The sequence below is a fragment of the Phascolarctos cinereus genome, unplaced genomic scaffold (assembly GCF_003287225.1).
Source record: "Phascolarctos cinereus isolate Bilbo 61053 unplaced genomic scaffold, phaCin_HiC Scaffold_9;HRSCAF=440, whole genome shotgun sequence".
Lineage (NCBI taxonomy): Eukaryota > Metazoa > Chordata > Mammalia > Diprotodontia > Phascolarctidae > Phascolarctos > Phascolarctos cinereus.
Window position 1 is genome coordinate 68,556,902 of NW_027556402.1, and position 25,294 is coordinate 68,582,195.

The 25,294-nt window shown below is 36.8% G+C and overlaps 1 protein-coding gene across 1 annotated transcript in view; it reads right to left on the reverse strand.

The window, feature by feature from the left end:
• Positions 1–25,294, reverse strand: part of TENM3 (teneurin transmembrane protein 3) — an 825,548-nt gene that overhangs the window by 226,044 nt on the left and 574,210 nt on the right. Inside the window, 1 exon segment of the mRNA XM_078148915.1 lies at positions 20,154–20,391. Coding sequence (XP_078005041.1) covers positions 20,154–20,391 — 238 coding nt within the window.

Genomic DNA, 25,294 nt, shown 5'->3' on the forward strand with positions numbered 1-25,294 from the left:
AGGTCAAGATAGCTGCATTCAATTGATAGCTTTGGCATTTCCTAACTCTGTGTCCTGGGGCAGGTCATTTAACTAATTTATGCCTCAATTTCCTCATCTGTAAAATGAGGATAAAAAAACCCAAATATAACACATATCTTATGATCTCCCAAAAGACTCTGGATTAACATGTACTGGGTCCACTGCTGTGGTCATTTTCTTTTTTTGGCTAACTGCACCAACCTGGATTTGCTCCAGGGAAATCTCGATGGGGTTGTCACTGGAGAGATTGCTTGGTTTAGAATTCTTCTAAAATGTACTCTGGGGAATCCCTGAATAAACAATCCTCTTCCCATCTGACATGCACTGTCTAAGTAACTTTGCTCTCCAGCTAGGATTTTATGCAGGACTATCCTTTTCTTTCTCTAGGAGCCTGCTGTTTCAGTAAATCTCCTTTCTATGGAAAATCTAATCCTTCAACTCCCAAACTTGTGCATTCTTGAATTTGGACTTCTTGAATTCTTGAACCCAAAGACAACTCCCAAAGCTAGCACTGCCTAGGAATTTCCCTTCTCTAAAGGCCAAATTCTGGGATCATGTTGCCTAGTAAATTAAAAGCCTCCTCTACTCACACTGGACCTTGGAGTTCAGGAACATTGCCCATGAGCTACTCTCTTGAACTGCAAAGCACATGCCTGCCTCTCTCATGTGCTTCTCTTGCAAATCACCATCAACTGCTGTCCTTCCCTTCCCCCACTTAGCTGCATTCTGGAAAAAGGCTAAGAAGTTTTGACAAGCCAGAGAAAGTGAAATGGGCCAAGAAGATCTCACAGACTTTTTTATACACCATGGGGAAGAGGCAGCTGCTGTGAAAGAGATCATCCTTCCTAAATTACAAACCCTCAGTTTCCAGTATCCCAACAATAAAGTAGGCATACTCCTATTCCATGGGGAGAATTTCCTCAGATGCATTCAAGCACAAGCCTAAGAGACCAAGTGGATTCTCTATAATTCCACCCTTACACATCCCATGCTTTTTACTTTATTTTTTGATAAATTTGTTCAGATACATCAGGCAGAAAAAATTCTGTATATATATAATATTTCAAAGCCATTCAACAACCGTCTTCCAAACCAGTCATTTTATACATCTATAATTAAACATATGTTCTGGAAATTTTTGACACTTAAACTGATAATCTGATAGAGAAACTGATACCTCACAGGGCTGTTGTGAAAAAGTACTTTGCAAATCTAACAGGCTATATAAATGTGAGATATTACAACCAATTGTTATAAACAGAGGGCTATAACTCAGAGGATAAATTTACCCACATCACCATGAAGTCATCCTGTGCTTTTGAAGGCTAATCTGGAGGAGTCTGAGCTTGAAAGATCCTACCAAATGAGGCTTCCATAAAGCCTCTGTACTAAGATGAGACAGATAGCACCAGAAGATTGGCTGGCCATTATACATGTATTTCACCACTTGCTGCAACTCATAAAGACCGTCTATGGAGGCAAAAGAGGGTGGAGAGAATGATAAACAACAGTGATAGAAAAAGTATCTCCAACTATGACATTATGGGTCATCCCTGAGCAGCTGGAGATGTTTGTTGCTTGCTTTTAGACCAATGGGTATTCTCACTGGTATAGGGAACTCTGGGTGAAGAGCTTCTTCTCCTAAAGCTTAGGGGCAGCTTCTCTGAAATGCACAGCTTTAGAGCTGTCTGAGGTTATGAGATATTAAGTGACTTGCCAGGATCCCAAAGCCATTGTGTGACAGGTGGGATTTGAACCTGGGTCTTCCCTATATGTGTTGTTTCCCCCAATTGGAATGAGAACTCCTTGACAGTAGGGATGCTCTTGTATTTCTACTTGTATCAATGGTGCCTAATACAGTGGTTGCACACAATAAATAATATTTAATTCATTCATTCATTCACCCATTCATTCATTCATTCCTAACCCTATTAATTATGCGATAATGCCTTTCTACAGAGTAGGTTAGGGTGACCAAAATGGAAACTCTCTTGTTTCCTGGAGAATATAAAGTAACTTTTTTCAAATGTTAATGAAGGTTTTACTCAAAAGGAAGGAAAAAAATACTCATAAAAAGAACCATGCTCCTAACTGGTGAATAAACTTTTAATCTCATTTAATTTCATAACTGTGTATTTTTATGCTTAATCATTTTAGTTTTCTTCTAAGTTTTATTCAGGGCCAAGGACATCCTTACAAGGCAACAGACAAAACTAATGATTATAATTTTTAAAAGATGAGGTAATACTTGGTTATCCTTTCCATAGTATTGTTGAAACTTAACAATAGTAGCCAGTGTTCAAGGCCTGGAAAGATGATTGCACTGTTTCCATTGTCTGATAGAACTTCTTGGGATAACAAGTAAGTGCTTTTCTAACTGATCCAGCCTGACTCTAGAAGCATTTTCTCCTTCCCTTCCTCCCCACCCCCCTCGTATTAATATATTAGAGGTTGTTTTTATTTTCTTCTCTTTTTTCCCCAATGTTTGCTGAAAAGGTAATCTACATTAAATAAGTGTTACCACATGAAACATACACAAAGAAATCCTGCTGTCCAGACTTCTGGTTGCATCTAAGCAACGTCATCATAATTTCCCTGGAATGTAAGATGTTTTCAAGGAAAACACCAGTTGGGCTTACTTAGTGTTCTGATTTCAAAGTGGATTTAACGATAAGTTGGAATGGATGTTTTTGGTTGAATTTATACCATACTTAGACTTTAAGATTTTTAAGTTTGGAGACATTTTGAATTCCTTTTCATTCCAGCAGAGTGTGGATTATAGGATCACAGACTTAAAGATGGAGGAGACCTCACAGTCCATCAGGTTCTAACCCTTCACTTTACAGATGAAAAAACTGAAGCTGACAGGAGTTAAGTGACTTCCCAATGGTCACACAGATAGTAAGTGTCTGAGTAGGGATGTGAGCCTAGTTTTCCCTGACTCCAAGTCAGCATTCTACTCGCAATTCCAGGCTACTTCTCAGACATACTTACAGACTTTTAGAGGACTTATTAAAGTTCTCATGAAATTTCTTGGATGTCAAATGGCTCTTTCAAAATGATGCTTTCTTATCTAATAGCAAATTCCATAGTTGTGGATAAAAATTCCTCTTGGATAAATTAGGATTAGAAGTCATTGCTATGGGCAAATAGCTCTAATTATCTGATTGGGGGGGTAATCCTTGCTCTCAAAGAGGACCACGACATCAGGGAGGTAATGCCACAACACGCAACTGAATTGGATTTAAGTGAGGGAGGACTGTGCAAACTCATTAACCTCACTTTTTCATCCAAACCACCTGGGTCCAGTAGCCAGACATAGATCAGGATGACTGGAGATGGCCCTTGATACAATGGAAGACCTTGGCCTTTTTTCTTTATTGCATTTAGGTAAACACAGAAAGACAGTGCTGGTGATGAGAAGGTCATGAGACACACACAAGTAGCTGACCACTGCTGCTGTTGTTTCGAATTCCATTCCTCCCAAGAACTTCTTGCCATATCTGTTAGTCTGTGCCTACTCTGGAGGTTAAATCACCCAGAATTATAAGCTTGTCCTCATTTGGTTCATGGATGATGGGCCTCCAGGTCTTCATAAACTTCTTCTTTGACCTCAACAGGGTTCATCATGGTGAGATGATGATAGGGTCAGAACAAAGGAAGGTTTGCGCAAATGTCAGTTTTAAGATGAATGGAAAAAAGGAAGGATGGAGGAAAGAAAGAAGAGGAAGGGAAGGAAGGAAGGATGGAAACAGAAAGGAGGGAAAAGAAAGAAAAAGAAAAGGAAGTGTATACTATGTCTCAAGTACTGTCCAAAGCACTTAGAATACAATTAGAAGGAAGCAAGACAATCCTGGCTCTAAAGAAGTTTCCATTCTAATGGAGCAGCTAACACATGAGGGGAGTTAAAAAACATTCAGACACACCATCAAGTTACAAGATGCATACTTCTGCATCTTCTATTGTTTGGTGAACAGGAAAATAGGTTTTGATGAATACTGTCTGGGTGGAAACAGCACATGTTTTTCAAGATCTCCCTGAGATAAATGATTTTGCCCCAAAGCAGATATTAACCATTATGGAGACAGCTTGAATAATATTTAGAATCTGTTCTGTTTCACATCTTTTATAGAATCTTCAGTCACAAATTTTAATTCAGTTTATTAATATGTTAAATATATATTCATCAATGTGTTTAGAAATGAATAAATAAAATTTTGGGAAAAATCATCGTGGCATTTTGGATGTTGATTTCAATGAAAAAGATACTTTATGACAGCCATCTAAGATAATATTGAAGAAAGCAATCTCACAGAAAGAATTACCTGGTTTCTTTTCAAGGCGGGTTTCCTGGTGTTCTTGCCTTCTGGATACCTGATTCTCAATACAGATATTCACAGAGACCTAATAGAATTACTGTAGGTACTGGGTTGAAATGCCTATGTACTTGGAAGGAGAACTCAGTCGATGCTGGCCCTCAGAGGCTCGGCAAGGCTCCTGAGCTCTACGACTGCAGAGGCTGCTCCGAATTTTCAGAGAGAAGCCCACCCACACTAGGAGCTGCATAAACCTGCAGAAAGCACTATGCAGCCACTTATTACACCATCTTCTGTGTGCAATCAGTTCAATGAGAATATCACAGAATCACAGAACTCAGAAGAACCTAACGGCTGTTGCCAAGGAGGACTGTATACAGTTTGGGCCTAGCTAGACATAAAACAGCCTTACTCTCCTCCCTTTACATTTTCAGGTGTTCCCTTCTAGGTCAAGGAACCACACATCTGAACACCATCTCAAAATGACCTATCTAAAGCCTACTTCTGCCTGCTTCCCAATATGCACATCAGGTGCTGAATGATCAATCACTGCTAATATTCAAGTTGCAGGGTGGAAGGACTTTGTATATCCCAAGTTCTAACTCAAAGTCCAAAAGCAAAAACCGTTTTTTTCTGTTTTTTTTTTTTAAACATCTTATTCTGTCCTTTTGTTTTCAGGTGTGCCATCTCGATGAAAGAAACTTTCCGCACTTCCTCTTTAATTTCCTCTTAGCCACTATTTTCTGACCTCTTGGCTACTTATGTCATCCTGTGATTCTACTTTTTTTTTTCCATTGGGCTCTCCAAAGTGGGCCCTAGGTTTACTCTCGAATATATGGGTATGATGGATCACTGAACTAGATATTTGTGAATATCCATAATGATAATTAGCAACGTGGTCCAGGATAAGAAAAAGTAATTGTTTCTGTTTCTGTTTCATTTCCTATTCAATGGGGGGGGGTTATCATAAAGATTCTTTTTTTTTTTCTGATAGCTTCTGTTTCTCTCTACATCAATATATCATCTAATAATCCTGTTTCTTGTTCCAAAATAATTTTTTTTGTTATTGTTGTTCCCTATTAATATTGTTCTTAGGGTCAGGAACCATTATTCAAGCAGCAGTCCTCCTGAAGTGCTTACTGAAAAGCTGACTGACATGCTTTGACTATTTTCTTCCCACAGACAACACTAGCTCTTTACCCTTAATTTTCTTACTCAGGTCATTTTCCTAGCTATTTTTGCTAAGATGTATTCTCTCAACTTGCAAACCATAAAGAATACTGAACTGATTTGAATGCTTTTCCCTCCATTGACAAGGTTTCACCACACCCTGAATGTTTCCTACTTATCAAGCTTCCCTTGAGAGGCAGCCCTGGAATCAGGACTCCAGGTTCAAATTCTGTTTGTGTTACTTCTTAGCTATGTAATCATAGACAAATGATTTCCCTTCTCGGGTTCCTGAGCCACTCTGCAAGACTCTAAATTCCAAATACAGATGAAAACATAAGTCTGGACAAAAGAATGCCATACTGATTCCTGTAAATCCAAACACTCCATTGTCATTTTTAAGAAAATGAAAAATATATCAAATTTAAAAGTTGTCCTTTCTCTTCTTCTACTCCACTTTTTTCTTTTCCCTTAATTTTGCTTAATTTTTCCACACCTTCATATCCCAACATATCTTTCCTCTCTCTTTCCAGTGACTCATCTCTTATGCCATTCCCCCATCCAGACAGCCTTCCCTTTTAATAAAGAATAAAAAGTAGTTCAAGCAAAACTAGGCAATACATACAATAAGTCAAATATCATGTACAGAATTCTACATCTACAATCTCCATCAAGAGGATAAGGAAGTGACATCTGCATATCTCTCTTTAGGGCAAGCTTCTTCAGGTCATTATAATTATCTAGTATTCACTTTCAATTTTCTTCTCTTCCTTTTTCATTATTGTAGTCCTTATCTGTGTCATTTTCTTTGTTCTGTTTATATCACTTTGTATCAATTCACATCTCCTTATGGCCTTCTCTAGTCTTCATATTCATCATTTCTTATAGCACAGCAATATCTTATAGTACCATAATTTATTAGGGAACTCCTCCCACAACTTTGCTTCCGGCTTTTTGCTACCACAAAAAAAATCTTTTGGTGTTGATGAGGCCTTACCTTTATCATAGACCTTCTACGGGTATATGCTTAACATTAGGACTCTCTGGGTCAAAGGGTATGGACAGGTTAGTCACTTTCTTCTCATCACTCCAGACTCCTTTCCAAAATCACTCCCCCATGCCCTACTCTTTCAAATGCTGATAAAACTGGAAATCTTTGTAAAGATGCTACAATTGTCAGGCAACCTTCCTGCCCCCAAATACACACACACACACACACACACACACACACACACACACACACACAAAATGATACTTACACTCACATGTCTTACCCTATTTAGGTCTCTAACAATGGCAATCCCAAGATATCCAAGATCATTGTAAAAATACAATAAACTTATCTATCCAGAGGATGTAGAAGCAAAGGCTCATAACAGTAGCAAACATCACACACTGGAATATAACTAGCGCTGCTGCAGGTGAAGTGTCATTTTTCTCCCTACAGAAATTTTTAAGAACATAAATCAATTTCACAGTTGGCATCACAGCTGGGTATAGAAAAGTCTGGATAAGGGCACTTGACTGGGGAAAAGTCAATGAAGAGTGTTGGGAAACCTAGTCTACTAAATTTCACCCTTGTTTACTGTGTTATTCTGAGTGACTTGCTGTTCTTTGTGAAAGAGGGTGGGGGTGCTCTAAATAGCATAAATGAGAATTAGAATCACTGGATTGAACAACTGTTGAGGGTTCCAACATTAGCAAAGTCCCTTCAAGAAGAGGTTGACAGCTGCCTGTCATGGATGGTGGACCTTAATACACACACAGACACACACACACACACACAACTATGAGGTGAGAATTTAGTTCAATACAAAAGAAGAGAAAAAAAACCCTATTTATATTTTATAAAAAAAAACCCTTTAAGACAGGCAATTTGTTAAGTGCTGTATAAATAATATCACATTTGATCTTCACAACCCTGTAAGGTACTTGCTATTATTGTCTCTATTTTACAATTAAGGAAACTGAGTCAGACATAGGTTGAATGAATTGCCCAGAGTCACACCACTAGTAAGTGTCTGAGGTCACATTTGAACTCAGGTCTGCCTGACTATGGGCCCAGTGTTCTATCCACTAAACCATTCAGCTGGATAGGAAGACTTAAATTAAGTAAGGAAAACCAGGAAACCAAATATACAGTGACTTCTTTGATTTACACCAATGTAAATGAATAAAAAAAGAAAAAAAGCCAGCCACCAGCAAAACCACAAATCCCAACACATCTGAATGCTGTTAATAATGATGAAGCTTGGCCCTGAAGAGATGAGAAAATATACCTCCCTTCCCTCTTTACAGGGGCAGCGAGGTGGCATAGTGGACAGAGCACTAGGTGTAGAATCAGGAAGACTCATCATTATGAATTTGAATCCAGCTTCCAATACTGTGTGTCCCTGGGCAAGTCACATAACCCTATTTGCCTCAGTTTCCTCATTTGTAAAATGAGCAGGAAAAGGCAATGGCAAAGCACTCCAGTTTCTTTACTAAGAAAACCCCCAAAAGGGTCATGAAGAGTTGGACATAACTGAAAAGTTACCAAAGGACACTATCTTCCTCCCCTCTTTACAGAGGTAAGGAGTGATGAGCGTGGAACACTGAATGTACTGTCGGCTTCGGTGAATATGTTGGTTAATTTTGCTGAACTACTTCCCACTCTCCCTTTACCTTTTCTTTTTTATTCCTTGTTTTGAGGGATGGTTTTCTGGGTAGGGAATACACAAATTTTAAAATGAAACTGATATAAAAAGAAGAGATACGAATACACTTTGAAAAATATTCCATTCAGGTTTCAGTCTCTGATTCTTAGTGTCTGTGCAATCCTAGGTGAGCCACTTAACCCCTGTCTGCCTCATTTTCTTCATCTGTAAAGTGGGGATAAAAGCACTTATGTCCTTTTAATGATAAATAGGATATTTATAATTTTTTTTTTGCAAACCTTAAGTCCTACATAAATGTTGTAATTATTATTAGTTATATACAACTTTGTACCAGATTCCTACATGGGGTATAGAGCAGATAGTATGATCACTACAGACCAACTCTGGATTTCTACCACTAAGATTCTATGATTCATAAGGCTACCAAGAACTACTGTAGATCAGATTTCAAATACTTGTCTATTTCTTCCCTTGTCTATGTTTAAACAGTAAAATACCTAGGGAAAAATGAGGGAGACATCTAAGTTAATAAATATATAGTATAGATGTGACTGAAATTTAAGAAGACTGATTCCATAAGCCCTGTACAAAAATCAGTCCCCTTAACATGTATAAATAGTTGCATCTTGCATACCTACAGTTCATTTCTTCTGACTGCTCTCATGGATAGATTTTACCTCCATAGATTTAGATGATCACATAGTTAGAAACAGAAAAGACCTTGGAGATCACACCTTGTTACAATTTTCTTATTTCACACAGCAGCAGACTGAAGACTGGATGCTACTAATTTTTTATTTGGGGCATCAGTGTTCTAAAAGAAATATCAGTTCTCTAAACACTCTGACAGGCTAGAACAATCATTATCACGTAATGGTAAGGCTTTGGGATAAGTCCCTCTCAGTGTCTGAAATGCATTAGTCCTCTTTAGATCCATATTTCTACTTCCAATCAATCTAGATTAATAACTGTATTGTATACATCTATCTGATGTTTGAATTAGATTTGTAAGAGTTAAAAAAAAATACACATAGAAACTGGCCCATTAACAAATTATCTGGTGGGATTTGTGCAAGAGCAGAAAAAAAAGCTTAGTTCAATTTTTTAAGAAGTTAATTAAAAACACTTAAAATGCAGAAACAGCAAATCCTAAAAAAGAAATGAAATTTTAAACTGCTGTTCAGTTACTTTGAGCTTCAAAATGGAATTAATTTTTCAAATCCCATTTATTTTAATTAAAAGAAAGTCTTTTAACAATTAACAATAGTTTTATTCTGTTCATTAAAAACATTAAAAAATTCAATTCTGCCATTTTTCAAACCCTTTCCCAGAGTTGCTCTCTGCACTTGGATAGATGGTGGCGTTTTTGAGGATGGTCAAAATTTAAGAAAAGTAAGAAGACGGATTCCATAAGCCACATACAAAAATCAGTCTCCTTCGTGTGTATAAATAGTCCTATCTTGCATACCTAGAGTCATGTACTTATTAATAAGTTATATGTTGAGTAAATCATTACTCATAGAAATCAACATATTGTACTTGTCATATAATTGGCGCTCGCTATATGAATCTTTGTGTCTGTTTTGTTTAACCGCTCTTCCTTTAGTTATTCTTTTCACAAATTCATCAAGTTAATATGCTTTTTAAAGGGAAAAGGTTAAAAAAGTAAAGTAAACATTATGAGCATCCTTAAAATGCAAATAATACACTTCTGACATGGAAACAAAGAAACCAATATATGATGATTCCAGCTGCGAGACAATGAGTTAGTATGGTAGAAAAAATACATTGCCATGCTGACAGCATGGTGTACTTTCAAATCTATTACACTCCTGAAATGATGTGCTATTTTCTCTGGACAACTTTCACACAAGGAAATGATTCCTGCAAGGAAAAAATTTTAAATCAAAACCTTCTAAATGAGATAAATTTTATTACTGCATTACCTGAATTAATAAAAGCAAACAGTGATTTTTATCTAATGTTACTCCTTCGCTAAAATACATGACATTTTTATATTAAAAAAAGAAATTTGCATGTCTTAGTAGCTTTACTTTTTAAAAGCAATTACACATATGTGTATACTTTGTTTATAATTATACTGGATATGCAAAAATGTTCATGGTGAGTATAGTCAGCATTATGAGTTAATTGACCTAGAGGGAACAACAGCATCTTTCTCTTTTTTTTTAAGTACAGCACGCTTGTTTGTATATTTCTTGTGAACATTTTTCATTAATTTCTAGTCATTTTACATTGGGGATGCAAATTCTCAATTAAATAATACTAGTAAAAATTTCATTAACGATGAGCCTAACTAATGAAATATCAATTTAAATTAATAAGGTATATTAATATTACTTTTGAAAAAGAGATTTTTTTTGTACTATACTTACCGATTTTTTATTTATTTGTCACTAATCTTGGTGGAAGGAAGAAGAATATGATTTTTTTAATAAAATAATCACAACAGAATCACATATCTGGGTGGTTTTATTAGAGAGAACTGAATTTCTATTTGAAGTTAAACACATGTAGACTATATTTATAAGCTACTACTGAATATGTTTAGCTGTTGATGGTTTTTGGCTGTGTAGATGGACAATCAATTGAATTGAATAGTTAATGATCTGAATCAATGATTAAGTTGGTTAAAATAAGTGGAATGACTATGTCATAGTTTAATTACTTTGGTGAATTGACAAGGCCTTAGAATAATCTGGCCCTGCTTTTCGTCTTTCAAGAGTTATTCACTTAAATGGGTTAATATATTAGCTTGATTGGTTATCAGCAACTGACATTCTATAATGAAATGTACACGTCATTTTCTACTAAAATAAGAATGGAAATAAAAAATATGACATTTAACAATTTCTGAGTGCTGTTTGATTTATCTTTACTTTGATGAACATCAAACCTCTCCCTTTGTAAATGGCAAATCACATCTGTTTCTAAAAATCTAAGTTATCATAAAACAAAGAACTTTTGAAAAGTAGGCAGCATAACCTGACAAATGAGAAGAAAAATTTCAAATCGTTACGACGTGGAAGAAGAAGGCGTAAGTTAAATGGGAGAAGTCTACAAAGGGATCTGCCAGGCCAGAGAAAGCAAAGGGAAGAAAATGACAGAGAAACAAGGCAGTGTATGGGATAGAACAGCGGATTAAGAATCAGGAAACCTGTGCTTAGTCTTAGCTCTGACACTACTTCTGATATCTTGGGCAATCGCTTTTCTTCTGTGGGCCTCAGTTCCCAACTTTGTAAATTAAGATGGCTGAAGTAGATGATCCCTGAGGTTGTATCCCATTCTCAAATTCTGCTTTATTACATAACCGCTCCCTCTCAGGATCATCCACTTTCTTGCCCTTTTCCTCTACAACAAACTCAAATTACTGAACTATTCTGTGAGTAACCAATATGTGATTTCAGGCTCTTTATTGTCTCTTGTTCTTGAAACAAACCTTGGCTTTCCCTCTGGAAATCTTTCTCCCCTCATTTACTCACCTACCTCAAAGAAACCTATGCCAACTATAAGTAGCATGGTGATCGGGCCCAGAAAAAAATAATGGCTGAAAAAGCTGTCTTGGCTCTTAATGCCACACCAGTGGAACACAAACTCTTATAAGGGGAACTGTTGGCTGGCACATTGGATGGGCTTGGTAAATATCCAGACAATTAAGTATTTTCCCCCCTAGAGGCAGAGACAAGAGGAAGCTGAGGAAGGGAATTTAGAAGAGAAAATAAATGGAGCAAGAGAATTTCTGGCAGCAGCATTCTGAGATGAACAGAATGGAAGAAGGTGAGATGTAAAAGAAATCATAGAGAACACAGCAGTGGTATCTGAGGGAGATCAGAAATAAACAGTATTAGGCTGCCACATATGCTTAATTGCACAGATAAGATGTTAAGATGTTGAAATGAAGAACAAATAATACAGGAAAAGCTTTATAAGGAACTCAACAGGCTTTGCAACAGGTTAGAAATAAGGGGAAGAAGAGATTTTTTTTAAAAAGGCAAGATAGAGAAGGTAAGGAGGCTCTAGAATCAAAGAGATAGGTAATTACATTTTATGTATTAACTGGCTATAAAAACCGAAGCTTGTATTTCAGAAAAATAGGTAAGATTTTGAAAAAAAGAATAAGAGATCATTGGCTTGGAGAGAGGGACAGGTAAATTTGGGACTCCAACCTTGCAACAGCATTAAAAGTTGTAAGAAAAAAAATCATCAAAGGCGATAGAGAGAAGAGGCGATAAAGTTTTAGCAAAGAAGTACAATGGAGGACTACCTTTAGACCTAAAATAAAAGTAAAGGGGAAAAGACTAAAGAATGTCTCATGAGATAGACATCAGAACAAAAAGTCATCTAATCCCAAGCTTAATTCTTGAAGAGGAGGAAGAAGTAGGCTTCAAGGTGAATAGGTCCTAGCTGAAAGAGGATAATGATAGATGAGAAACCTCTAGTTATGATCAGCCAAAGAGCTTCCATGACCTAATTTGATCATGTTCCCAAGGAAAAAACTGAAAATCTGTTTGAAGTTATTATGAATTCATTTCCTGAGGCACTCTACAATTCAACGAGGAACACGGATGGTTCGTTATGTGAAACCAAAACATCATTACAGTATATGGCATTGTAATTTTAGAGGGCTAGGCTAATGAAAATTCTTTAAGGCCTATTATAAATGATTAATGCATGTTTTCCTGGTGCCTTAATTGCTATTAAAAAGAAGCTGGTTACTCTGGAAATCACACTAATCAAAAAAAATCTAACCACATTGTACGATAGCTCTATCAAACTCAGAATTCATAAGAGATCAGGTCTAGGTTACTGTCTGATACGGAAACATACATCTCTTGGTGTTTTTATTGAATCATGCTAAAATATTTACCACTTTAATTAATTCAATGTTTCAAAGGTACGAAGAGTTGCCATCCATTATATCTTGAATAAATTAATTTTTCCTTCTCAAGACCAAATTAAAGGACTTGTGATCTATAGATACAAAGACTTGCTGCTTGTTTAATAATAACATCAAGAAGAGATAACAGAGCGACAAAAATCCAGTACAATTAACTGCTTTGGGTTCTATAGTTTGCTTAAATTGTAGCATTCCAATAAAATTTTAAAAGGGACTAAATATTTCTATCTAGTGAAACATTTTTCATATTCTTTGGGAGAAAAAATGCCATGAATGGTCATTTACTCAATTTAAAACCACGTAGGGAGAACTGTGCTTAATTCTGAGTTCCATTAGTTAGGGCAGGGACTTGGAGGCAGGGAAGAACCTTCCTGATACTCACTGAAATCATTAATAGTAGGTAGTAGCCTACTCTGCCTATGGGTAGGGTTGGTTCTGAATAGATTGAAGATATCAGGGGAGAAATGGGAAAAGTTAAGTTAGCAATTATAATGGCATAATCAATTGATCTCACATTAAAGCAGCTCAGGCTATTTAGATATTTAAATAAAAATGTACTGATAGAAAGTCATTCAATATGCAATTTCATCCATTAATAATTAGCGAAACATTTACCAAACTTCAAGGTAAAGGTAATGGAAACATAACTAATGAGCTATCAATGCCCAAGAAGCATGCATAAAAGAATTAACCTTTAATAAATCTTTTATTAAATGAAACACATTTTTTGACATTTAATAGGTAATTACTGAATAACTTAATTCACAGTATGTGTATTTATATTTCTATGTACACACACACACACACACACACACACACACACACACGCTGCAGAGCACACCAGAGGACTGTGCAGGCGAGCAGTTAACTTTACCATTGCTAAAGGTCAGAGTGACTGAATAAAAGTAAAAAGAATGTATTTCTTAGCACTGGACTGATCATGCTACACCTTTCAAACCTTTTGTGATATTCTTCCATTCAAAGCTTTTCGTTTGCTCTTCTAGATTTCTCCAGAGGTTATTTCTCACTCTGGTAAGCTATATTAAGTGGCATAGTGTCTAGAACAAGGGAGGTCCTGTGATACTATGACCCTGGTCAGACCACATCTAGAATATTGTATTCAGTTTGGGGTGCCATATTTAAAGCAGAACATGAACAAGGTGGGATGTGTATAGAGAAGAATGATCAAGATTCTTAAGGGAGGAGAGCTTATTCCATGCAAAGAATATTGAAAAGAACTGAAGATGTTTAGCCTGAAAAGGGGGTTTCTTGGGGCAAAGGAGAGGTGCGGACATTACTGCTAACTTCAGTTATTTGAAGGGTTATCACATGGAAGAGACTTGGTTTGCTTGGCCACAGAAGAATCAATACTGAAAGTTTCAGAAAGGCAGATTTCTGCATGGGCATAAGGATAAAATCCTAACAACCAGAGCCGAATCCTGGTGGAATGGGTTACTAGAAGTCTTGAGGAAAATGTTTGTAGGCTCTTATGTGCAGAAGCTATATATATGGGAGAAAAAAACGGTAAAAGGAATCTATGAACTTTTTTTTTTTTTGCTAGTCAATGTGGTTAAGTGACTTGCCCAGTCACACAGCTAGTAAGTGTTATGTGTCTGAGGCTGCATTTGAACTCGGGTCCTCCTGAATCCAGGGCTGTTGCTCTATCCACTGCGCAACCTAGCTGCCCCAAATGAATGCAGTTTTAAAGTTTGACTTTAAGAAAGAAGATTCTTGCCTATAGTGCTAGGGTGGGACGGAGTTAATGATCACAGCAACTTTGTGCCTTACATAACAGGAATTTCTAGTTTTTCCCCAAGCTATTTTCAATAATACAAAATAAAGTAAACAATAAAACAGAACTACTCCAGGCTGGCTAAAGCACAAATCTATCAACTGTAGCAAAAATCAGTAAGCAAAAATTACATTCATTAGAGTAAAGAAATAAACATTTTTGTTCAGATGAAAGAAGCTGGGTCTGGTAGAAATATACTTCCTAATAAATCAAACTGAAAGCCATGCTGAAATAAGGAATAAGAAAAAAAAAGCAACCTCACCTTCTGACTTCATTTATAATCCTTGGGAACGAAAAAGTCTACAAAGTATTCTTCATTTCATAGATATACAGGAGGAGGAAGACCTGGATTTGAATATCAGTTCTCTTACTCTGTACTGGTCTTACCTCAGCCAGGTACTTTCTCTTCTCTGGCCCTCAGTTTCCTTATCTATAAAATTAGTGCTAGACCAGATTGCTAAATCCAAATCCTATTGCCCAGAGCAATTACACCACTATACTCAACTATAACCAATCTATGAAAATGGTTATCAATAACAATTAATTTTTGTCTTACAAATTATAGTTACGTGGCTGGGAGGTAAGGGTTGGTTGGAAGGACCACAAACTAAAAGAATGATCCAAGATTAAGCAACTTTTTGGATTAAAAAGAATAAAAATAAAAATAAAAATAAAAAACCAACCACACACACAAAAGGAGAGACAAGCTAGCCCAGCTAAAAGTTGTTAATGTAGCTGAAACTGAGCCTTAGAATCATACACAATAGGGGACTTTAACTAAAAAAGAGAAAAAAATCAATGTCAGATAACTCTGGTTCTTCACCTCAAGAGTTCCAACCAAGTGAGATTATTAAACAAACCCCAGTAATACTGTGTTGGCTACAATGTGAGATATTCACACTGCAGTTTATATTTATCGGTTGAATGACCAAAAGTTCAAACGCTGTTTACCTTGGATCAACAGCATTAAAACATGTTATACTTGGATGGCAAGAAGAAAATAACCAAAAAAAAAATTCAGATTAAAACAGCTCATTTTACTTTGCAGGATGACAGCCAATGGGGAACAGTGTTCTCCTTTTCATATACACAAAAAGAAACTTGTCATCTGATAATGTTTCTTTTTCTCCTGCTTCACTCCTTGAAAATAAAGACAGGATTAATATAACTATACTGAAGAGTCACTAGGTGTTCCTATGAAATGGATAAACACCTCAGCAAAAGATCTATCTCCCAGCAACCCCTCACTCAGCGATTCTGTATAGGAATGACTTCTTAACAAGGTCTAAATGGGATAAAATCCACCATAATCTCACCTTTGACTATTGTGGCTAATAATAAACAAACAAATAAACAGCAGACTACACTTGGAAATCTCAATTATTTGTGGATGACTTCCCTATGTGACAAGAACTACTGGAAAAATCAGAACGTAGTTTGGCAAAAGTTAGGTTTAAACTTCCATCAGATACCATATGCTGCGATAAACTCAAAATGGATATAAAACCCTTAATATTAAAATTCACACATTTAAAAAAATTAAAAGAGAACTAGATCATGAGACGTAGAGAACTTTCATGGCTGTGATTGAGTGGGAGAATTCTTAACCAAACAAGGGATAGAGGGGAATCACAGAAGACAAAAAAACCAATAGTTTTGAGTACATGAAATTGAAACGCTTTTGCACAAAATAAAACCAATATAGAAAAGATAATAAGGGAAGCTGTTAATTCAGGGGGAAAAACATGTATGTGTGTGTATGTGTACATTTGTATCAAATGTTTATAAGAAATGTTTGACATCCAAGATATATAGGAAACTAATACAAGTTTGTAAATCCAAGAGACATTCCCCAATAGATGAGTATTAAAATGTTCTCAAAAGGATTGCAGGGTATTAATAATCTTATGAAAGACTGCTTCAACTCTCAAAAATTAGAGAAATGCAAGTGAAGAAAACTCTAAATTTTGACTCACTCCCCAAAGAGGCAAAAAATGACAATTGATGAAGATACCCCATGTTGGAGGGGCTGTAGAAAGACAGACACACTGTTAGTAGAATTGAGAAGTGGTTTAATCATTTTGAAAAGCAATTTGGAATGATGCAAAGGAAGTGTCAAAAATATCCAATACCCTTTGATCCAGAGATCTTACAGTTAGGCACATATCCCAAGGAGATCCAAATCAGAAAGAACAGCACTATATATGCTAAAAATTTTATAGCAGCACTTTTTTTGTGTGTGCCCTTAAGCAAAGAACCAGAAAGAAAATAGATGTCCACTGACTAAACCAATTGTGATAATTAATGTAATGGAATATTACTCAGGTATAAGAAATGATGAATAGGAAGATTTCAGGGAAATACTGCCACTGTTCTAGGAAGTGGGACAAGGTAAAACAATCAAAATGAAGAAAACAATAGACCAAATGATTACCACAATACTAACAGAAACACATTAAAAAAGCACAAAAATGAACATTATTCAATTCTAATGACTATAAGGTTGGCCTTAAAGAAAAGCTGAGGACATTATTTCCTTCCTTTTGCTGATTCCAGGCCTCTGCATGTGGAGGACTGTGCAAAAATGGAGAGGGGAAGAGATTACGTGCAAAACTAAAGGTAATATATAAACAAAATATATCAATGTTATTAAAATACTAGAGTATTAAAATACTAGAGTACAGTCCTAGAGATAGTCAGAAGAACCACCAAATTTTATCCTTCTCTAAAGTTGCCTGTATCCTTTTACTGGAAACACAACTCTCCTTACCAAGAACATGGCTAGTTAATTATTCAATTCTCTTGTGCTGTACCCAATACACAAAATTAAACACGCTCCTGATGACTTAACTTGACATATTTCATAAATATTTGTCAAAACAATTATTGTCAACTACAATGCAATTATACATATTCAATTTGATGACTCAACTGGAAAATTACTTTTTTCCTAATAAAATGTTGCCAAGTGACAATAGTGAATCAGTGTTGATGAGTTGTTCTGTGACTGCTAATTAATTATCATAGGTAAATTTAGCTCTGTGCTAATAACCTTGAGAAAAAAAAAGCTTCCCTCAGACCAACCAACTTGAATACAATGAAGCTGTACACAGCAATCTTAAACTGGAAAGAAGTGGGATCTAGTGTGTGATTTGCCCCCTTCAAACCATACACAATGAAAAACAAAGTTCAAGTATTTGAGGCTGATGTCATGGATTAAAGACAAGTGGCTTCTTGTTCTTTGGGGGAAAAGCTTTGATACCTTATTCTTAGGTCTGAAGAAAGAGCTAAGATAAAAAAAGAAGATTTTGACCTTTGGAGACTAATAAGGATCTCCTGCTGATGATTCTCAGGGTATAACTGGTTCATAAATTCTATGTCTTCGGCGCAAACTAGATTTGTCCACTGTGAGACATGTTTCCCATCTTGTATTACACTCCCTGCAGCTAATTTGAATGCTCAAGTTAACCATGGGTTCCCTGTACCAGAATCAGCATTTTGGGACAAACATTATCAAATGAGAAAATGGCCCAGAGGGTCCAGCATACTGTTGCTATGTCCTCCCTGTTTTACCCCTGCAATCCAGTGGAAGACTAAAAAGTGGGGAAGAGAAATAATCATGAAGAAGGCTGGAGGAATACACATAGCACCACACAGTGGGGGAACCACCACCTTCCCCCTAAACTGAAACACTCGATTTGTTCTCAGAAGACTTGGGTTTGAATCCCAGCTCTTGCACTAATTAGCTATATGACTTTGGCAAATTCAATTTACCTCTCAGTTGCTTCATTTGTAAAATGAGGGTGTGAGACAGAGGAAATACATGGTACTTAAGATCTCTGAGAAAAATGATTGTTGAATAATAAATTATTGGGGAGATCCCTGACTTTTCCAAAAATTTAACCTATCTTTTTAGACTATCTTTTCTAGGTAGAGTTGTTGCCTTATATGATTAAAATACCTTACAGAAAATTTCATCTAAGGTGAATTTTGGCCCACTGTGTTCTATTCATGCAGGTTTAGGCAGGGGGTTAGATGGTTTGTCTTGATTGCTCAAGGCTAGGGGTGATTTGGAAGTAAATGACATAATCAAAGTCACATCCCCAGCCCCTTATTAGACTAATTCCACCTCTCATTATAATATTCATTCTTCTCATTAATTGTTAACCAATCAGAGTCGACTGCCACCCTCAGGAACACCCACTTTTCGAAGGGTTGAGTGAGTTCCATGATGGGGGTCTTTGGCATTCAAGAGTGTCACTTACCCCTTTTATTGATTATTGTTTGCATGGTTAATAAAACGATTAATTACCTGGAAACTAGGTCTCTTGCACTTTTTATAAATCACCTCTCTCTTGACTTTCATTCCTTTGCCATAAGAGGATCAGTGACAATAGATGAAAAAGGTGGGCTACCACTCTTACCAAGGTCTTTTTCATGAAAGACATTTTAAAGGAGATAATCATTGGTTGTTTCAGGTAAATCAGAGAAGAATGACCTAACCCTTTGGTTTTATCACCACAATTCAGATGAGGAAACAGGCTCAGAGACTTGGGGCTGCGTGGCACAAGTCACAAAACACTTAGAGTCAAAGTCAGGACTCAAACTCAATCCTTCTGACTCCAAGCCCACTGATCTTTCTGTGGTACCGTTAACGAAAAAAGACGCCTTATGAAACAAACTATTCCTTGTCACGGGGGTTAAACCAACAGAAGAAATGGCTACTGGCCAGTGACTAAAAAGCAGGGATCACAGAACTAGGTGACCTCTAAATTCTTTTCCAAGAGTAAGAATCTATAATTTGATGACTTACCAGAAAGAAGAACAATTGGAAAAAGTAGGCAGGATGTGAAGAAAATGACAGAGGGGAGAGGATATTGAATCCAAGAAAGATGCTTTCATATTTTTCCTGTAACCTTGGGGTGTTTGGTTTAGAGTTTGTGGAAGAGAAAATGATACAAATTTCTACTTTCTCCCACAGGCTAAGAAGGGCCTTCTTAGCCCTCCATGGTGAAAAATAATCAAATAGGCATGACCTATTTTTTTTTTTATTATGACTACCTGAACTTTTAAAGAGCAGGAGAAACAAAACACAGCTTGGATGATTGAAGTACACTTGAACTCTGGGGAAAAAGTTTCGATTAGTTTATTTTTCAACTCTAGACATAAAAAGCAGTAAAGGGTTTTGCTGCTCACTGCAAATGAATCCCTGAAATTCTAGGAAGTGCTCTTGCTATGGTTCACTTGCCAAAAGACTGAGAGGTCTCCTGTACGGTAGTTACCTGCTTTCCAGTGGTACATTACTGCCAAGGACCCAGCTGTCCTGCAGCTGGACGGACTCGGGTGTGGTTTGCAGCTCGGCGGGCAAAGCAGCCGGCGGGGCCGGACTCTGGTTCCTCCTATTGGTCAGAGAGTTTCTGTTGAGAGAAGTGATGGATGGATGATGCTGTGCAGAATGTTGTTTATGCGAAGGTGGGAGAGGCTGCAGAGTGGACTGTCCTTGATTATTGGCAGGTTGCTCTAAAAAACAAAAGAGATAAGAAACCATTATATATTTTTGCATATAGACACATGCACAAATATACACACTACTGATTTCTTGGGGGATCTGCTAAACAGTCAAGTTAGAATTAGAAACAGAATATAATTCCATAGTCTAATATATTTGCATATTATTCTATTAGCGGGTATTCAGTGACATTCTCTAAGAGTGAGTTTACCCTTGATACGCAAATTTCTAATTAATATACAACAGATGGCAAAATTGCTTTTGGTTTTAATTTGTTTCAGGTTTTTTTTTTATCTGGTTTTATTAACACCTATAGAAAACAGCATCTGACAGCTCCCCTAATGTGCCTTTAGATCTCCGCTTTTTTTAACAAACCAACCCTGAAATTAAATGGGTAATTTCGGTAGAACACAAAGGTTTTCAAAATGCATATAATCCCTATAATTATTTAATGGAGTTTTTTTAAGCTTTATTTAACTGCAATAAATTATTACAAGCTAGATGCTAAACAGCAGTAGATGACTCTAGTGTAGTGCATTTCAAATAAGGCAGATCTGCACTATGATCTACTAATAGATGCTAAGTATTCTTTACCAGAAGGTCACTCTGGGAAGCAGATGTTGCTTCATGGATATTTAACAGACTGAATCACATCTGATTACCACGTCAGAAGACTCATATACTTAACGGCCGTTACATCCATTAGAACACACAGAGAACAGATTTTCCAATTTCACACTGTGCAGTATCACTACATTTTGAAGTAAGTCATAGGTGACCAGAGATGGTCCCCCATGACAGTGGTGGAAACGGGATGTTACTAAACCACAACTGGCCATAAAGAATCTGACCATTTAAAAAATACATTAATGTGACAGTTAGGTTTTAACAGCCAATCAACCTTTGTGGTCGTAATAAAGTTGTAAGTAAAAAACATTATGTTTTCATAGATTAATGGGACATGTGAGACTGACTTTTCAATGACATTATCTGGTTCTGCAGTCATATGACAAAATTCTCCCCAAACGACATTTAATTTTTTGAATGATGTTTTTTCTCAATTACATGTAAAGACAATTTTTAATATTCTTTTTTAAAAATTTTGAGCTCCACATTTTCTCCCTTCCCCCCTCTCTTTCCCCCTCCCCTCCCATGCTCACTCTCTGGGACACTAAGGACAAAATTACATTTAAGGAAACTAAACATCACATGAGCTAGAGAAAAGCCTGTAAAGCCTGTAACTTGGTACTAAACGTATTATGCTTCTATCCATAGATGTCAATCTTAGACTTACTAGAGTTCAAAGTGCAATATAATTTTAAAGCAATACATTAAGCCATGATATTAATATAAATGCAGGTACTTAAAAAGAAGAAAAGATGCAGGAACTATCCTTTAGCGGCATTGTGAACACCAGCAGTGATCATTAAACTAGATAATACTATGTAACGGGGTAATTCTCTCTTTGCTGGAAATGAATCTGTGATATGTAATGGCTTGAATACATACTGTCAAACCTCTTAATACTCTTTGCAGGGCACAACAATGAAGGGGAAAAAAAACTCCTCCTCTATTATATTACAACCAGTAATTACTGAATGTTTCTAATGGTCCCTAATAATCCATATCATAGTAATTTAACAACTAATAACTTCTTACTCTTGAACAAAGGGACAGAAGCAATGGCCAGAGATAAGAAGAAAACGTTGTTTTCTTATATAACCTCTGTCCCTGAGGTCTCCTCCTCTAGGATTTTTAGAAAACCAGCTTGGTTCACTGCTTTGGGACTCAAGCAAAATTATAAATGTCAAAATCTCAATTACACTGAAATAATAAGCCTTTGAGGGAAAAGCAGGGTTAAAACTGTTCATATAGTTCTAATTGGGTTTAAAAAAAAAGGAAACCAACAATTTAAAATTCATGAAAAGACTTAACATTCAGGTGTCTAGGCTTAATCAGCTTTGTCTTTCCCAGCACCAGTGGGTGTCACTGCATATGATTACAATTGCTATAGAAGGCTTTAAGGCACATTTCAACAAGCTGGTTATAGGACCATTTAACAAAATACGGCTAGCAAAAGCTTTTTTTTTTAAGTCTACTTAAAGTTTTTGTCTGATGTAGATCATAAGGAATTTATCAGATGGTGCAGAACTAAATACACCCACTGCATTAAATAATAGAAAACACAACAAAAAGCAACTTTCACTTTTTTGTAAGCAGTCAAAATGAATGTATCAAGTGCCTACCACACAGAAGGCCCTGCTACGAGTAAAACACTATTCTAGGTAATACAAAGGAGACAGAAGAATAAGTTATGGTCTCTGTCCACCAGGCTTTCCTTATCATTAAGGAGAGAAAGTAACACATGAAATTAACAATACAAAATGAGATCCAAGTATATGGCATAATCTCCAGTAGAGTGGGGAAGCCTAGGTTTTCTTTTTTTGTATTGACATCCTTAGCACAATGCTTTACAATTTTTGTTGTTGTTCAGTCATTTTTCAGCCACTTTTTATTCTTTGTGACCCCATTTGAGGTTTTGTTGGCAAAGATACTGGACTGGTTTTCCATTTCCTTTTCCAGTTCACTTTACAGATAAGGAAACTGAGGCAAACAGGGTTAAGTGACTTGCCCAGAGTCACATAGCTAGGAAGTTTCTGAGGCCAGATTTGAACTCAGGAAGATGAGTCTTCTGACTCTAGACCAGTGTTTTCTTCACTGTGCCATCTAGCTGTCCTACACATAACAGATGCTTAATATAAGTTTGATGTGTTACTGCTGCATTGGAGATGAGAATCAGGAAGAGAGGAAGTGGTCCAGGAAGTCTTTAGGAATCAGGTAAAACTTAAACTGACTGTTGAATGAAGGGCAGGAGTTAGATAAGCAAAGAGTGCAGAGGGCATGCCAAGTCCATGGGAAGTTGTATCAAGAGTACAGGAATACTCAGTGTAAACTTGGAGGCTAATATGATTATACTATATTCATGTGATGAGACTTGGCTTGTCCAACGCTGAAGTTTCATTTTGGTGAATAATAAGAAATATAGTCCAATACATAGGGGAGACAGAGGCAATACAAAGGGTAGACGATAGAAGGAATTGGAAGTAAAAAGGAGGTTACATAGTATTTTAGAAAACAGGGAGCTATTGAATGTTTTCAATCAGGGTGAATACATATGTGTGCATGTATCTCTATGTGTCTACGTGTATATGTCTATATATGTGTGTCTGTATATGTATATGGTTCTCTCTCTCTCTCTCTTTATTTATTTATTTATAGTAGAACAGAGCAGAGGAAGCCTACATTCAGGCCAAGTAGGAAACTTTTATAGTAATTGAGACTGGGGGCGATGAGGAAATAGGAATTGAAAGGAAAGGATGGGTACTGGAGACAATTCCAAGAAAGGTTAACAGGACTCAGAAACTTCCTATATATTGGAGAGATGAGGAAAAAGGATGTGTCAAGATAAGAATAAGCTAGGGGCAGCTAGGTAGTACGGTGGATAGAACACCAGCCTTAGAGTCAGGAGGACCTGAGTTCAAATCCGGCCTCAGAAACTTACTAGCTAGCTGTGTGACCCTGGGCAAGTCACTTCACCCCACTTGCCTCTAAAATTAAAAAAAAAACAACAAACAAACACAAGATAACACTAAGCTTCCTACTCAGAGTACCTGGGTGCCCTGGGAGAATATCAGTGCTGCTGACCAAAAGAGGGAAATAAAAAAATTAAATTTTTTTCAACATTTCATTGTTATAAAATTAAATATATTTAACTATCATAGATGCTGTGACATTTGAAGCAGTTTCACTGAATGATAGCTTCTATGAAGACTTTCAGGTGCACTTCCTCTAGACTCTAAATCCCATACTCTTTCCACTGCACCACGGGGACACAATAGTTTTCTTCATATATTTGCATGGTTGTGCTATGAAAGATCTAGATGTGGAAGGGCCCTCTGAAGTTATCTTCTCCTACCTTCTTAATTTACAGATAGAGAAACTTGACTCATCCAAGATCACACAGGTAGTAAGCACCGGAGCTGGAATTTGAATCTAGGTCCTTTGACTTGGGAGTCAGTGCTCTCCCTATACTATGTTTCTTAAATGATTTTGAAAAATCAACAGAATGGGTTAGAAACAAACTTGTCTCTAAGCTTCGGAATTGACTGCCTTATCTTTTCCATTTATCATGCCTGAAATTTCTCAGTGCAAAATGCTCCTCCCAATACTGTATGAGCTGTCTTCCCTTATTAGATTGTAAGCTCAATTAATTGCTTCGCATATTTATATGGTCCAGTGCTGATCTCTTCCTTGCTACATTTCTTTCTTCCTTCTTTCTTTCCACTTTGTAGGTTTCCATGGCTTTATGTTGCATTATCTCATCTAGCAGAGCAAAGATGGTGAGCATCTTGACTGATATGGTTCCTTTTTCATTTGGATGCACAATGAATGAATTAATATTGATAGGGCATATGGGCACTGTGAATCCAGAAAGCGACTCTGAGGCCAAAGACTAGGATTTCAAGCAAAATAGAGTTGTTGCTGATGTTGGTGCTGCTGGTGGTGATTGTTCAGTCATGTCTTCATGACCCCACGGACCATACTTTCCATGGAGTTTTCTTGGCAAAAGATACTGGAGTGATTTGTCATTTCCTTCTTCAGTGGATTAAGGTAAACAGGTTAAGTTACTTGCCCAGGATCACAGAATTAGTAAGTATCTAGTTAGATTTGAACTCAGATCTTCCTGACTCCAGGCCCAGCGCTCTATTCACCAAGTCACCTAGCTGCCTCCTGCAAAGTGAGGGAAGAGGATAAATATAAAGTCTGTGCGGGTAAATCAGGGTTCTTGTTCAGAGACCCAGACTGGATAGAAAGGACACAAACAGAAGCAGGATCAGAATATACTGGCAGAGG